This window comes from Protopterus annectens, chromosome 8.part0 (assembly GCF_019279795.1).
Source record: "Protopterus annectens isolate FY-2018-M chromosome 8.part0, PAN1.0, whole genome shotgun sequence".
Lineage (NCBI taxonomy): Eukaryota > Metazoa > Chordata > Ceratodontiformes > Protopteridae > Protopterus > Protopterus annectens.
The window spans coordinates 1,490,877,361-1,490,894,702 of record NC_056741.1 but is presented as its reverse complement, the minus strand read 5'-3'; the positions used below and the strand labels follow the sequence as shown (position 1 = coordinate 1,490,894,702).

At 43.5% G+C, this 17,342-nt stretch overlaps 1 protein-coding gene across 1 annotated transcript in view; it reads left to right on the top strand.

Annotated features, from left to right (window-relative positions):
* ZW10 (zw10 kinetochore protein) overlaps nt 1-17,342 on the top strand; it is a 727,093-nt gene that overhangs the window by 212,806 nt on the left and 496,945 nt on the right. Inside the window, exons 7-9 of the mRNA XM_044081067.1 lie at nt 1,981-2,178; nt 15,615-15,778; nt 15,908-16,090. Of these exons, the coding sequence (XP_043937002.1) occupies nt 1,981-2,178; nt 15,615-15,778; nt 15,908-16,090 (545 nt within the window). The remainder of the gene's footprint in view (nt 1-1,980; nt 2,179-15,614; nt 15,779-15,907; nt 16,091-17,342) is intronic.

Below are 17,342 nucleotides of genomic sequence, written 5' to 3'. Positions count from 1 at the left end.
TTTTTTAGAGTCAAATTTGTCATGATCATAAATATGAGCATACACTCTGTGTGTGTGCGCGTGTGTGCATGTGTGTGTGTGTGTGTGTGTGTGTGTGTGTGTGTGTGTGTGTGTGTGTGTGGTCATTTGTTGTTTTAGTGTTTAACTGTTGGTGCAATGTCCAAAAAAAATTTGGGTTTTAAAACGTTTGTGGCTTGCGACCACAAGTTGCCAAACTCCTCTCACCTGAAATGCATCTGTTGTTTAGGAGCTGCACACCTGGATGTCCAGAGTAGCATTTGCAAGGCTTTCGGTCACTGGGTCATTATTAAAAAACTTAAACTTTTTTTAAGGGCTTCTCCTGGACTCTGGGAGAAACTACCTCCTTTCATTGCTCTGTGCCTCTACAGCATCTCCTGTCTCCAAGAAGCCAGCTGAACATGTTAGGAGTGAAAAACCACAAGAGAAGGAAAGAGAAAAAGAAAAATCTAAAGTTTTGAAGAAGTGGATTCTTGATCATTCTCCTTCCTCGGCTGTAACACCTAAGTTAGCAAAATCCTTGGACCCAATCTTAGTGTCGGAACCAATCCTCATCAGATGTGGTCCTCTGCGTCTCGCAGACCATTGTTTCTCCCTCGGGCTGGTATCCCCCAGGTTAAGATCACCTATCATCTAGGAGAGATCCTTTCCTCAGATCTCGAGGCCTTCCTCCTTTGCTTCCTCTGTTAGCTCAGCCAGGTCCTCCAGGAGTCTTTCCAAGGCTGGCGTGGACAGGGTGATGAGGAAATTCCTCAGGACCCAAATCCAGCTGGGATCCTCCTGTCTCTTGAACCCACTGGATCTGTGGGACTGATTTCTTCTAACCATGTTTTAGCTACTTCTGCAGTATCAGGTCACTTGAATCAGTGTTCCCTCAGGGGTATGCCTTAGTCAGAGCCAAGAACATGGTCTAAAACTCTGATGTTCTTTGATTTGCTCGGCCTCGGATGTTATGGATCCTTCTGAATCTTGGAGCTGAGTGACATCTCGTCCGGGGGCTTGGTTTGGCACTGAGGCCTTCAGATCCATTCCTATTCTTTGGGGCTTTAGTGTTGGGCAGTTCTGCTCCAGCATCAGCTTTGGACCCAAGCCAAACAATTTCTCAAGGCCAGCCTTCCTTATGGACCTTGGCTTATCCAGTGAAGCTTTCTGGCTCTGTCTCCATTTCAGCCTTTGACACATTCAATAGAATGCTTTCTCTCTCTGTCTCTGTCTTTCCAGAGAGCAGACTTCTGTTTCAAGCTCAGATCCATTCCTCCCCATAGGATTTATATGGGTCACAAACCTGCAAATCTTGTCCCATTGGGACACTTCACATCCAAAACTTTTAGATGGTCCTTGTGGAAGAATGCCTGTCAGCTTCTTGGTCCTGTCTGGAACATCACACTGAAGATGTGCGTCTGAAGCACAAATGTAAAAGGAAACACCAATCTCCTTCTGCAATCACTCGTAGAACATACTGACTTCAATGAAAGGGAAGGATCCCATGGATCTCCTCTTAAGGATGTCAGGTTCAGGGAAATTTTGCAACTGCTCAGACAAAGAGGAATGGTCTACTGGGTGGAAGAGGTGGGGAGATGTCATATGAGGAGACCAACCAAAATGTTCCAAATTGGGCCCCACAATTGCTAATGCTGGCCCAGATTACAGTCACAATTCTCTATGAAGCCTAGAAGTTGCTTGAAGAACAGAAGACTTTTGGCAACACTGGCTATGCATGAGTACCTTCCACACCGACCAAGGTTTTGTTGATCATTGTATCATTGACCAAAGACAAGTGTAGGCTGTCTTAGAGATATGTGCACAGCTGAGGAAATCTCTAGACAGGAAAGAGAATAGCATAAGGTGGATTAACTAAATGTTTTGATTTGTAACTGCCAATAAATGATCACTTGTAACTTTATTTTCCCACTTGGTATTATAGAACTGTACTAAAATATGCTAATTTTATTATTCTTACAGGTCACTTACTTTTAAAATATATTTTGAAGCCTTTAATTTTGTACCCTGTCCTCCATCTCAACATTATGGAAGACCAGGAAACACAAACGTCTGTCCTACAATTTGAAAAAATGTTGTCATCACAAGAGCATCCATCGCCTCCAGAAGTTTACATCAAAGTCATGACTGTCTTGGAGCACTTGCATAAACACCTTTTTGGTATGTATTTTCACAAAGCTATTTCATACTCTAAATTTTGCAATATGTGCTTCCCATGAAGAGAATGTAATGACTGCATGTAAAACCAGCAATTAAAATGTACAGTAAATACTGTTAGTAGGAATTGGTTAAATATATTTATTTGCAACAGTGAAATGATACTAGTTCTGCTGCGGTGGCTGTTAACATGTTTAATGTACGTAGACGTAACCAGTTTGCATGTTCTATGTGCTTTTCTTTTGAATCCCTGAGCTGGGTGTAGTTGATTAGAAAGCATTTAACTAACATACGCGTAGCTATGAGACTTCTGAAAAATGATTCAGAGTATGTTGTTCATGAGGAAGTTGTATTGCAAATTTGTTTAGTTAAAGATTTAAGAAGGAAACCTAGCTAGCTACATGCTCAGAAAAAAAAAGTACTGCTGGAGCTTGAAATTACAACTGCCAGTTAGGTGATCACTTACTAGTCCCTGTTATCTACATAGATTTTTGTCATATGATTAGTCACTAGGAAATAAAGGGTAACTTACTGTGTAGCTCTTTGAGTATTTTTTCTAAAATTAGCGGATCACCTTAATCATTAAAAAGTCAATAGGTGTGCCTTCGTTGAAGGTTGGGCATAGGGCTGGCACCTCGGCACCGTAAAAATCTACTGCCAATCACAAGCGGACCAGAGTTCTGCTGTGGCGACCCCTAAACGGGAAAAGCTGAAAGAAGATTTTTTTTTTTTAAGCAGCAGATTCATATTCTGTGGACACACTGTGATGTTCCTGGTTATCACATAGATAAATAAAACAACATGTATTAGTTGTAAAGTGTAAGATAAAAAAGAGTGTATTCAAATCTAGCTATGACTACATTTAACTATATTACTGCCAGCTCTCTAAATTTAAGTGACAAGATAATTTATAGCAAATTTTCATTCAAGTCTTATTTGCTTGATGGCAGAAAGATGCTAAGTTTTTTCTGTTCTGCTTTTCTAAGTGAATTTAACTTTCTTCTTCCTCTCCCTGCCTATCTTCCTTTTTTACTTGTTCTAAGCTTTATTGTATGCACATGTGGATTCCCTCTCCAAAGCCCATTCCATTAGTCCTCTCCATGGGCCTTCTGTGTGATAAAATATTTTAGGAGTTCCAGTGAGTAGCCTGTCCCTATAGTCTGATGCCTTTGCCTCTTGCTTCCCTCTGTGCTTTGTTTGGGATGATCCCTTTACTTCTCCCTGACATGACCCTGTGCACAGATGCCCTCTCCCTTCATTTACCTCCATCTCTTTTGGTCCCAGGTGAGAATGAGCTCTACCTTCTGAAGCATTAGCTCTTTGTTTTTGGATCCTGCCACCTTAAGGATATACCCAACATTGTTTGCTGCTGTCATTGCTGTCCCTTGCCACTGTCGCTGGTCCAATTTAGACATAATCACCACTTCCAGATCCTTGTAATGCTTTGTTGCTATTACCTGTCCCCCCCCCCCCGAGCCAGTACTGCATACCAGATGTATTGTAACCTAAGTGCAGTAGTTTGCATTGGTCTTTACTGCAACTTTTCTGACACTTGTTCAGCCTTTTCATATCCTTCACTAGACCCAACCGTCCCCATTCCTCCACTAATTTATTTGTCTTTGTTTCATCAGCAAAGAGATTGATGATGATCTCTTTTCTTACAGATGTGACCTAGACAAACATGTAGAGTGGTGTATTAGCCACTTTTCTGATCACCACAGCCCTCTGTGTCCTGCCATTCAGTCACGCAGCTATCCAAATTCCTTAGTCTTACTTTTTCTGAACCCATCCAGATTTTCTATCAGATTCTTGTGTGGGACAGAATCAAAGGCCTTTATGCCTCCAGGCAGGCTGCATCTTCTGGTACTCCCCTGTCACATTTGCCTGTAATTCAGTTGCAAAACTGGACCAAATCTGATTGATGGCTTTTTTAATTGTGGGCCATTGCTGGTTGCTCTCCTGTTACCATATTTCCCTTTACAGATCTATCCATGACTTTCAGTGTTGCTAGGGTAACAGGCCTATTGTTAATGGATTTTTTTCTGCTCCCCCACATGCATACGCATACAAGGTTACCTCTTTTGCTGTCTTTAAGGTCTCTGGCACTTATGCAGTAGCCTGTGATTTGTTAATTCTCTCCATGGAGGGTCTGCCAACAAACTGGCCAGATTTTTGGGGATGCTAATAGGCAGCCCATCCAGTCCTTGTGATTTATCCTCTGGAAGGACAGCAAACCCTGCAAACCTCCACCCCTTTATCCAAGTGGCTTTCCTGTGTTCTCCCCATTCTGCCCTGCAGTCCAACTAGTGTGGCATCCTCCCTTGCTTTACTTTGTAGAGTCTAAAGCAAAGTGTTCATATAATACACTTGCTGTTCTCACTCCCATCTTCACTTGACTTGGCCAGTTATGTACTTCCCTTCATTTCTTTCATTCAGTTATGTAACATAAAGAGTACTTCATTTCCCTTTGTGATCCCTTTCAGTCACACCTTTGCTTTCTTTACATCTTTGGTGTCTTTTTTTCCTGACTTCCTTGTATTGTGCCTCTGCCAACTTTCCAACTGTTGTAGCCACTGTCTTTTACCCTAATTGCCAGCTTCAATTTCCTTTGTAGCCGCAATGGCCTTCTCTTGATTGCTGCTTTACATCCTTGTCCATAGCCCTGACTACTCCATCTCTGACCATTTCCCATAACTTGTTTACTTTGTTGGTTAAGTAATCCTTTACCATCTCCCCTGCACAATGTAATACCTTCTTTTTTTTTTTTTTTTTTTATTGTTATTGTTATATTTGAGGTTCCACAGGCTGCTGAGCTGGTAAACCTTCACAGGTCATTGAGGAATATTGAAATGAGGGACCAACCTTTAAGGTTTGGAATTGGCTCCTTGTTTTTCCATCTCCCTAATATTCCTCCAGTCACCTCCCATGGACCCTCCCACCAATGTCTGTAACTGCCTTTAAATACCTGACCTGTTAAGTGTAACGTATTGGAACAAGAACAGTCCTCCATTTACCTACTTAACTGAATAAACTACTTGAAACTTCAACAAGGTGTCTTTATTCCTCCCACAGGGAGAGTCTCCTAGATCTGCTAGCTAAAGTGATTTTATCTGGACTAATCCTTTACACTCTGTTCCTTTTGTGAAGAAGAGGGGAATGTTCATCGTGTTTCACTGTTGCAGTCATTACTCTTGGGGTATCCTGCTGGCAGGCTACCCGCAGTCAGCCTGAATTCCAAAGTCTTGGTCCGGCGTCAGTTGCTGTCGCCTCTTCCCTGACGTCAGTGCGCCAGAGGTATAAAGGATGCAGCCAACGGCATTTTCTTCAGTTTTTCTTGCCGCACAGTGCCCGAAGCAAAAGCAGTTCGCAAGTGCCGGTCGGCCGACTCCTGATATGTTCGAATTTCAGATCCGAAGTCTTCATTAAAGCTAAGTACCCCGTTGGGGAAACCTTTTTTCTTGCTCCAGACCGATGTCAGAAAAAGTTAATTGTATTTCTTGTGGGAAGCAAATACCTCATAAGGATTTTCATTCTTACTGTATACCTTGCCTAGGCCCTGATCACGCCGTTGCTAGCTGTCGGTTTTGTGCTATATTTAACCAACGCACTATTAAGCGTCGGTACAATTTTGCCTTTCATTACTTTGGCCGAAGGTTAAATTATATAATGCCGTCGGAACAGCCGACGACCGGAGTTTATAAAAAGCACAAGGAAAAGGAAAAGGACAGGCATCCGAGGTCCAAAACCGACGATGAGGCCCCCACTAGGTCAGTCGTCGGTTCTCAGTGAGGTGCTTTCGCAGCCCCTGACGGCTGCTATCTCAGAGCCACAGGCTGCTTACTACTCTCATGTGGAGCCGACTAGGCCTCTGGATACTCAAGGTATTGGACTCTCGGAAACTAGTCCCTCAGATGGGTCCGGAGCCGCTGAGCAGGCATTGGCTTCTGAGGGTGTTTTCAAACCTACACAATTATATGTCAAGCCAACCTCAGCTTCAAAGACTAAAGCAGCTCTAAAGACAAAGAAACAAGTACAGCATTCTCCTGGACAGACTTCCATGCCTAAGAAACAGATGCTTATAATGGCCGAAGACCTAATTACTTTGATCAGGGGTTCCCATCCCCCTCCTGATAAGAGGCCTAGGCAAGAGACAGAATATGACTCTTCTGATCAGGTTTGAATTTCTTCTGACTCCTCTTCTGAACAGGGATACTCTTTTCCTCCCTATGAGGATTCTGATGCTGAAGAATCTATTCCTTCAGCCTCTCCTCCTGAGGATTATTCTTTTGGGGAAACCCTGCATACTATGAGGGAGCATTTTCACTGGGAGAGCCAAGATTACTCAGAATCTAAGAAAAGGCTCAGAGACTTTCTTTTACTACCTCAGCGCAGACCTCTTGCTATTCCACCTGTTCTAGACATTGTAGATAATGTTTTTTCAGAATCCGGCCTGTCCCCCGACTCTTTACCCCCTGCACCTGCTAAACCAGACAGATACTACAGGGTTCCAGACTCTCACAAATTTCTATATAAAAACCCTGCTGCTGACCCAGAAACTATATCTCAGGGTCCCAAAGGGGTCAAGGCTTCCACTGCAAAAAAACCTGCCCCCTCTGATAGGAATTCCAGGGCTCTGGACAGATGGGGAAAAAAGTTTACACTTCTGCTACCTTGGCTGTAAGGGCTTTAAATTGTCAGTTTCATATCCTTAAATATCAGCAATACTTAATGTCACTGCTTAAACAGAAAATGTTGACAAATTCTGAATGCTCTGATAACAAGGAAATGCAGGATTTATTGCATGCAGCTGAACAAGTGGGAAAGCATACTTTGCAATGTTCATAGGTTCATACTAGGCTATCTGCCCTAGGGCATTTATAAGCCTAGCCAGAGTGTGTTTGGCTTTCGCCACCCATTTTAAATGAATTTTGCTATGCCCTTTTTCGAGGTTAGTATGCTGTGCCTCTGTCTAACAGTGACACAGAAGTGATACCCGGGGTAAACCTACTATCTCCCATCCACTCATCAAGATTCCTCTTGAAGAGAGTCAATGAGGGACTCTGCCTAACCTGGACTGGGATTTTATTCCAGAGTGAAGGGAGCCTCTGAGTTATGAATCTGTCCCTCCAGCATGTCCTATTTATTTCAGTGCTGAGGTTCAAGTCTCTCGAGCCAGAGCTCGATGGGATTTGGATTTTCTGAGGTGCAGCATGCCCATTAATTCCAGGTTGGACATGGCTTTATACGTCAGGCACAGATTGCCTCTGAGCAGGCGGTATGCCACTGAGTAGAGCTGGAGTTTCTTTAACCGGGCAGCATATGGCATCTGTTTGAGCCCTTTGATCCTCTTGGTGAGGTACTTTTGAGGTCTTTCCAGTTGCTGCAGGTGTCTGGTAAGGTACATCCCAAAAGGGGCATTGTACTCAATTATGAGCCTGATGAGGGATGAGTAAAGAGGCACGATGACCTCCCCGATCTAGATGTGAATCCCTTCATGATTAGGTGGGCTATACAAAATGTTTTTTCTAACCACTTTGGCCATGTGGTTGTCAAATGAGAGATTGCTATCAACAACGTGGGTCCCCAGGTCCCTAATTACTTCTTCCGTACTTAATGGATTACCACCTATGTGGTAATTTGTGAGCACTTTGTTTTTGCCAAAGGGGATGACTATACACTTTTTGGCGTTTAGCTTGAGGCCATGGCTCTGGCACCAGTTGTCTGTTTCTATGAGGCCCTTTTGTAGTATGCTAGTGTCGGCTGGAGAGTCTATTATGGCGCCCAGTTTGCAGTCATCTGCGAACTTGGTCAACCACAGTCCTTCCATGTTAGCCTGTACCTCCGAGAAATATATACCGAACAAGAGAGGTCCCAGGACTGAGCCTTGTGGGACGCCACTTCTGACATGGCTCCAGCAATTCTAACCATGTGGGTTCTGTCCTTGAGCCAGTTTGCAACCCATCTAGTGACATAGGGGTTTATATTTAAGCTGGTGAGCTTATCTATAATGCCCAAGTGGGGTATTGTATCGAAGGCTTTTGCAAGGTCCAGGTAGGCTGTGTGGACCACCTTCCCCTCGTTAATGGCCTTGGTGACTGTTTCAAAGAAATCGACCAGGTTTAAGAGGCAGGATCTGCCTTTAACAAAGTCGAACTGGGTAGGATCCAGTGTCTGTAGGTCCCCAATATCTTTATTTATGAGGTCCATGATGATCCTTTCCATAGCTTTGCAGACCAAGCTAGTCAAGCTTATGGGGTGATAGTTTCCAGGATCCCTTGAGGCACCACCTTTGTGGAGAGGGACCACTGTTGCTGTACGCCACTCTTTGGGTACATATCCTGTAGTAAGGCTGAGATTGAACAGTAGTTTTATGTTTGGGTTTAGTTCTTCTTGGAGTTCAAGTAGGACGCAGCCCGGGACACCGTCTGGTCCCATTGATGCTGTGTTTTTTGCTTTGGAGAGGGCGGCTCTTACCTGAGCATCTGAGATGTCAGGGGGGCAGCACTCTGCTGGGATAGATATTTGCCCTTTTGGTGGGGAAGGGGGGGGAGATGTTTGCACTGAACCTGTCAGCTAGGATGTTGGCAATGTCTGTGGGTTCGGTGTATTTTTTGTCATTTTGGACTAATTCTGAGCATATCTGGGAATTCCCTCCCAGGTTCCTAACATAACTAAAGAAAGCCTTGTGATTATCCTTAGTGTCCTGTGCAGTTTTTCTCTCGAAGCTGGCCTTAGACTATTTTATGAGTGCCCGTAGTTTTTTGCTAATACTGATCAGAGATGCCTTCCCTTTTTGGGATTTTGCTCTATCATGTAGTAGCTTCCTCCTTCTATTGTATAGTTTGTTTATGGCTGGGGTCCACCAGACAGGACGCCTAACTTTGGAGGATTGGGTCTTGGTTTTATTTGGGATTGCATGATCCATGCATTCCTGAAGGTGTTCATAGAATGCGTTTATAAAGGATTCTGCGGTCTGGACCGTATTTTCCACAGGCCCGGGGGCTTTGAAGGATTCCACCTCTGTTTTGAGGAGTGTGAAATTTGCTTTAGAGAAGTTTTTCACTGCGGTTTTCTTGGCAGGGGCTGGGGTCAGGATGTGAATATCTAGTGAGATTAGTTTATGGTCTGATCTTACCAGTGAGGGATACACTTCTGGTCTGGAGCATAGAGTCCCCATGTTGGTGATGATCAGGTCCAGTATGTTTTCCCCTCTTGTGGGAGTGGCAACAAGTTGTTCCATAGCATTTGAGTTTATAAATTCTAGGAACCTTCGGGCTAGGGTGTTGGAGCTAGAGTAATGCTCCCAGTCTATGTTAGGGTAGTTGAAGTCGCCCAATATAATGGTATTTGGAGAGACCTTCATATTTTCCAGTGTTCTCAGGAAGGCCGAGTGGGGTTCCTGGGTTTGTGAGGGTGGTCTGTAGCAGGCTATAAACTGGAAGGCAGTTTTACTCACTGTTAGTTGCACATGGATAGTCTCTGATACTTCGTGCTGTGCCACCAACCTGGAGGTGTGGGTATCTTTGACGAATATTGATATTCCCCCTCCTTTTGTGGTTCGGTCCAAGTTTTGGGGCCAAAAAACATGGTATGAGGTATAACCTGGTAGTGTTGGGGTGCTCTCGGGAGCCTTGAACCAGGTTTCTGTTACTGCACAGATATCGATGTTCTCCATGCTAAGAAGAGTTTCGAGTGTGTGCATCTTGAGGTTTAGACTTCTGGCGTTGAGTAGCATTACCCTTAGTTTCTTATCCCTTGTGATACCTATGGAGGTGGGTTTGTCTTTTGAGCCTTGCCTAAAAAAGGCACTATGGGGGTGGCAAGAGCATTTGCCAATATCCGAAATCCCAGGGGTGACAGGTGCAAGCTGTCCCTAGCGAAGCATCTTGGCTTGTCGAGCATGTCATCCCAGGCAGACAGGCATTGGATCCCCTTTAAATGACACCAATACTTAAGCCAATTGTTGAAATTGATCATCTTGTCTTCATATTGGGTCATCATTCTTGGTGAGGGTAAGATGCTACTCAAGGTCAGGGTCATACCGGCCTGGGCTACATGCTCAGAGAGCTCCTCTATGTCTCTTTTCATGTAGTCCAGGGAGGTACGTCTCAGGTCATTCACACCAGCATGGACAATGACTGAGTCATATTTGTACTTGCCTTGGAGTGACCTGAGTGCTTGTGTTATGTGGCGGATCCTAGCGCCCGACAGGCAGCTCACCGTGACCTTCTCCTTCTTCAGCCTGGTGAGCGTCAGTGTGCCTGACGATATGGTTTTGATTCACTGGAGGCCTCTTGCAGGGCCGCTGTTACGGGTTCTGTCATTATAAGGCATGCTTGGTTAAAGGAACAGAATCTGCCTGATCATGTTAAAGCAAAATTATTGGATGCTCCATTACAGCATGATACTTTGTTTGGTGTTAAGGCAGAAGAGGTGTTGAAGAAAATGGAGGATAATGCGAAATCCATGCAGACAGTTAAGGATTTCCTACAGGTACAGCTACCCAGATTTAGTAGGAACTGGTCTACAAAGAATTGGTCCTTTCCTGTGTCAGACAGGTGACAAAGAGGCAGATACAGACGCTCCAGAGGCAGATCCCAGCCCCGAGGCTCATACAGGCCTAAACAATGGAGTGCTTCTACCTCCACAAGTGGAGAAGACAAATTACAGCCATACAGAAAACAGTCCCAATGACTTTCCTCTGCCAGAACCAAGCACTTATCTTATGGCAGCCCCCTTAGGGGGAAAACTAGCACTTTTTTCACCAAATATGCACATGATTACCCAGGACAAATGGGTCTTGAACATAGTGTCTCAGGGCTACAGGTTCCACTTTCACACCCTGCCAAGGGCAAAAGGTATGCCAGACCTGCCACACAATCAGTGGGTAGAGGCACAAAAGCAAGTTTCATCCCTCATGGACATGAGGGCCATTCAACAAGTACCACAACAAGAGCAGGGACAAGGATTTTACTCTAGACATTTCTTGGTGCCCAGAAAGGACAAAGCCTGGAGACCAATACTGGACCTGTCTATTCTAAACACATTTCTGGATGTTCCAAAATTCAAAATGTTGACTCTGCAGCAGCTACTGCCCATGCTGGGCAAGAGGGCTTGGCTCGTAACTTTGGACCTAAAAGAGGTATACCTGCATGTCCCAATCAGACAATCTTGCAGAAGATACCTCAGATTCATAGCTGGCTCAATGCACTACCAATTCTCTGCACTGCCCTTTGGCTTATCTACTGCACCCAGGGTCTTCACAAAATGCCTGGCACCAGTAATTGCATTTTGCAGACAAAGAGGAATTCAAATATATCCTTACTTGGACGACTGCCTTATTCAAGCAGAGAACAAAGACATTCTACTAAAGCATCTGGCGTTTGTAAAAAGATTACTAACTTACCTAGGCTACACAGTAAATGAAAAGAAATCAAAACTGGTACCCTCTTAAGAGATAATATTCCTGGGTGCAAGCTTAAATACAACTGCCCAGATGGCTTATCTCACGCCAGACAAGCAAAGGCAACTGACTTCTTACTTCAAAATGTTGGCAACAAAGACCCAGTTTTCTGCAAGAAAAATTCTGCAGGCTTTGGGCTTCATGGCATCCTGCATTCTGCTAATTCCATATGCCAGACTGCATATGAGGAAACAACAATGGTATCTAAAAAGTGTTTGGACTCAACATTGCCACAGCCTAGAAGCATTAATTACCCTCATTCCCTGCCTGCAACAGGAGTTACAATGGTGGACACAGGCCTGTCACCACAACAAGGGACAGCCATTCACTTTACCCACAGCCAGGCAGACACTAACAACGGATGCATCAGATTATCCCTGGGGGGCCCACATGGCAGGAAAATGTATTCAGGGCACATGGACCACAAGCCAGATGAATCTTCTTATCAGTCAAAAAGAGATGCTAGCTGTTAAGAATGCCCTGACAGCTTTCAAGGATCTGCATCATCCAGGACAATTGCTGATAAAGACGGACAATACTACAGTCATGTGGTACATAAACAAGCAGGGAGGCACACATTCCTACCCCCTCTGTCGACAAGCCATGACTTTGTGGGACACAGCATTGACTTATCAGGTTCACTTACAAGCACAATTCCTGCCAAGAAAAATAAATACTCTGGCAGACGAACTAAGAAAAAACCTCATGGATCCCCACGAGTGGAAACTGGATCCACAAGTCTTCAGCATGATAACAAGGAAATGAGGATGCCCAGACATAGATCTATTTGCCTCCCCTCACAACTGCCAACTACAGAGATTCTGCACAAGGATTTATCACAAGCAATTATGCAAAGTGGATGTCCTATCCTTCAGCTGGAAAATACTTAACAGTATATGCCTTTCCTCCACTGCCTCTCCTCCCCAAGGTACTCCTAAAGGTCAGACAAGAAAAGCCAAAAATGATACTAATTGCCCCAGACTGGCCACGCCAGCACTGGTACCCAATCCTAAAGAACTTGTCTCAAGGTCCAGCCTAGACATTGCCTCAAATTTCTCACTTACTGACCCAACAAAACAATCAGATCCTGCACAGCCAACTCAGGACCTTAAATCTGGCAGCATGGCGGATAATGTAGCCATTCAGAACACTCCTCTCTCCAAAGCTGTAATGGATGTTATCTTGGAGGCCCAGTACCAGAAAATCTTATGCAGAAAAATGGAAGAGATTCTGTGCTTGGAACCAGGAACAAGGAATTGACACGTTTGTACCAAATATTCCTCAGATTTTACAATACTTAACTGAGATGCTGGACAAAGGCTTATCCTTTTCATCAATTAAGATTCATGCCTCTGCCATTTCAGCCCATTACAATAAGGAACCACCTATCTTTTCTCATCCTTTAATAAGGCAGTACCTCAGAGGGGCCAAAAACATAAGACCTCCAAGGAGAGCACCAGTACCTGCATGGAACCTAAATTATGTCTTGGAAAAACTCACACTGCCTCCTTTTGAGCCAGCCTCAACATCTGATATAAAATTCTTATTCTGGAAAACAGCTCTGCTCCTAGCAATAACCTTTGCAAGACGAGTCTCGGAGTTACAGGCTCTCATGGCTGTGGAACCTTTTATCATTTTCCATCCAGACAGGGTTTCTCTGAGGATGAACCCTGCATTTATGCCTAAGGTGGTGTCCAGTGTGGCCCTTAACCAAACCATTCACTTACCTACCTTTTATCCAAACCCACAGAACAAGGGGAGAGACTTCTGCATTCTTTGGACATACACAGACAGCTACACTTCTACTTGGACAGAACTAAAGCTTTCAGAAAGACTGAGCAACTTTTAGTGGCATATGCTGCAGGATCACAAGGAAAGGTCATCTCAAAAAAGACTATTTCAAAATGGATAGGCCATTGCATTCGTTTCTGCTACTCACAGCATGGCAAATCAAGTGCCTAAGGGCATTAGGCCACATTCTACCAGAGCAGCAGCCACTTCAGCAGCCTTCCTCAGAGGAGTACCAACCAAAGACATCTTAGAGGCTGCAACTTGGAGTTCAGTGCACACTTTTACAAAGCACTACCACTTACCTCTCTACTCTAAATCCAGAGCAGGCTTTTCCACTGCAGTTCAGCAGGGCCTCATAGCCTCTCTTAATCCTATTTAGCCCAGCCACCTGTCCTCAGCTTTGGGATTCAACCCAAGAGTAATGATTGCAACAGTGAAACATGATGAACATAGTACAGTTGTGTACACTTACCATAAATGTAGATGTTCGAGTGTATTCACTGTTGCAGTCCAGGTTACCCTCCCACCATCCCCCTTCATTTGCTGGGTCTTATCTGTACTTCACTATTCTATACAACCTATGTGGTGTATTTGCTTGTAGATGAAGGAAATGTTTACTTTAGTGCATGCATGTTTTTTTTGGCATACTCTATTTAGCCTACCCATATGGGGGCACCTGACATCTGGGGCAAGAAAAACTGAAGAAAATGGCGTCGGCTGCATCTTTTATACCTCTGGCGCACTGACGTCAGGGAAGAGACGACAGCAACTGACGCTGGACCTAGACTTTGGAATTCTGGCTGACTGCGGGTAGCCTTCCAACAGGATAACCCAAGAGTAATGACTGCAACAGTGAATACACTCGAACATCTACATTTATGGTAGGTACACAACTGTACTTTCTGCTGTCAACATAAGGGTAATTAGACTCTTGGCTTTGTGTACTAGCCAAGGTAATGATCACAGCAGTAGTTTATTGATGGCTTGCTACTGCTGGAGCCATTTTACTGACTTCACAGACTACACCACTTGCAGCCTGGCTTTGACTAACAGCCTTCTATTGCCTGAGAGGTTAAGGGTTTCTGGCACCACTGTCATTTTGTGTTAAATCATGGGGGTTAGTGCTTTGGATTACCAGACAAAGTATGGCACTGTTAGATCCTTGTGATATCTGAAAGGTTTAAACATAGAGGTATGTGTAAATGGCACTCCCAACTGATATATTGCAACATCTGGTAAAGCTGGGGAATAAAAACATAATCTCCTTTATGTTCATTTTAGTATTTCTGATGCAACCCTGCCCCCCAGTCACTGTACTCCCAAGTCATTAAAGGCTGGAGACCTGGAGCAGTGCCCAGTGAATGTCATGCTGGTGGTGCTTGTGGTGGGAGGAGCAGAAAGTTTGCTTTTCGACTGACAGAGGTGTCTTAATCCATTTCTGAATACAACAAACACAAATAAGCATATGGATGGAATGGTCTAAGCACCTCAGAGTACATTTCTAAGGAAGCACTCCCACCTCATGAAGTTATTGCAGCTTGCAGTCTGGAAGCTGACGTGAAATAAGTAACTTGTCCTTATTCCTTCATTTATTTATTTAAATTCACATGAACCCATTTCAGCCACTGCCTGGCAAAAATTCATGATTGCAAAATACAACTTGTAGGATGCACAACAAAGCAATAATTACACATAGCAGTAGTACAAGGTGTTAAATAACTGATATTTTGGACAACTTCACTACAGCTTTTCCTTGGTGTGCTTTTTATGTTGCTCAGTCCCTTCGCTGGGTTGTTTGCTGTTCTGTGGCCTTTATAGAGCATGATTATGTGGTGGTGAGTGGTACTTGAATTGTGAGGGAAGGTTTTCCTGTTTACAGAAAGATGCAATAAACATGCCCTTGGCAGCATTTTATTTCTCGAGTTTTATTGTCATCACAGTAACTCCAGTGGATCAGGGCATGCAGCATCTGATCATTTTACTTGTTGCCCAGTGGAAAAGTCATCTGAAGTTTATTTTTACATTTGCATTTGTTGTTGGAAGGGGTGTGTTTTAATGGTAATGGTAAGCAATGAGTTTGCATATGTTGATCTATTTTCAGCCACTGTGCTATGCATGGCTGTTTTTTTAAGCAGATAGTTTGTTGTAGGCATTGTATTTCAATTATTTTTCCTTCTGGCATCAGATGTACCCTTCAGTGACTCTGAAGTAGAAGACAGAAAACCAAAGGTGGCCCTGACAGAAGCGCTGGGAGATATGATTTGGGAAGAGCTGTCTGACTGTATCATCCGAGACTGCCTAGTTTACTCCATTCCCACAAACAGCAACCAGCTGGAAAAGTATGAAGTGGTAAGCTGGATGTACAGTCTGGCATCGTTAGCAAATAATCAAAGTTGTTAATAATTTTCTATGGTAATTTAATTTCATATATCAGATCTGAAAGTGATTATTTTCTAAATGTCTTAATTTTTGGACCAGGTAATCAAGGCCACAGAAGACTTTGAGAAAGCCCTCAAAAATATTCACTTCTTGAAAAATGATGCTACAGCATTGTTGAAGTATGCCCGAAATGTTAATACCCACTTTGCAAGCAAGAAGTGTCAGGACGTGGTTGTGGCTGCAAGGAACCTAATGACATCAGAAATGCACAACACAGTTAAGGTAAGTTTTGAAGTAGTGTAAGGCTTTTGGCATGATCACCATAGTCTAGTTGTAAATGATACTGTGTTTCTCACAACAAGAAAACTAAAGTTGTTGTTGTTGAGTCTTTCGGCTTTTCCCGGTTAGGGGTCGCCACAGCGGAACTCCAGTCCGCTAATGATTGGTAGTTGATTTTTACGTGCCGAGTTACCAGCCCTGACGCACAACCTTCAACGAAGGGACGCCCATTCACGTATGTCTCCACGCAGAAGACGCTCTAGCTGAGAATCGAACCGGACAGCATCTTTCTGTGAGGTGACAACGCTACCGCAGCACCACCACCACGAGTCATAACAAGAAAACTAAAGTAATTATGTTATATCTTGTCAGACTTGTAAGAAAAATGGAAAGAGAAAGGTTTCACAAGCCATATTAGTATTGTTTTTTTTTTTTTACCCATTCTGACCCCCCCCCTTTGCAGGGACACAGGGACCTTCTCTTCCTGTTGCCAGTTTGTTCAATTTTGAGTTAGAGATCTGCTCTGAAATTTTCAGTCCCAGTATACTCTGTATTTAGGGGTTATGACCTACCTATTGTAGTCCCTTCCAAGGCTGGCAGAAATGGCACCAGCAACAGGTTGGCTTGCACTTTGTATAGGCCCGCAACCCACACAGAGCATCTGCTTGTGTCTGTTGTATTATCAATGAATCATCTGCTGGAGGTAGATTTCACTAACAAATGGATCACACTTGCAACTTGAGGATGTAATGACAGCCTAAGATGGCGTTTCTTCCCCTCTCTGGTTGACTGGTGTCTGGTTTGAGAGTAAAGATCACAAAAGATCACATTATTAGAATAAAAGTATTCCATTCAGCTGGTATTATGGAAGTAGGGGGAGCATTTTTATGTAGTGATGAGTATATGACGTCTCAGAGTGTTTTGAACAAAATCTGTTGTTTCTTGCATATCTTGTCAGTTACCTCTTCACTCAGTCAAAATGGTTTCTTTCTTGGTTGTGTTTGGGAGTTTTAAAGCTATTTTCTGATTTCTTCCATCTCAGGGATACTGTTATTGTTTGTTTCCCTTTTTTTTTCTTTTTATTGATTGAGACGGTTATATATGTTAGTTTGTGATTACTATGTAACATTTAATGCGTGATCGTTATTATGCTTTTTTATAAATTTTTGCTTCTTAGACTTCTATCTAAATATTATCTTACTAACTGCTGAACTAATAAATAATTTACGTATGTGTATGTTCACCATAAATGTAA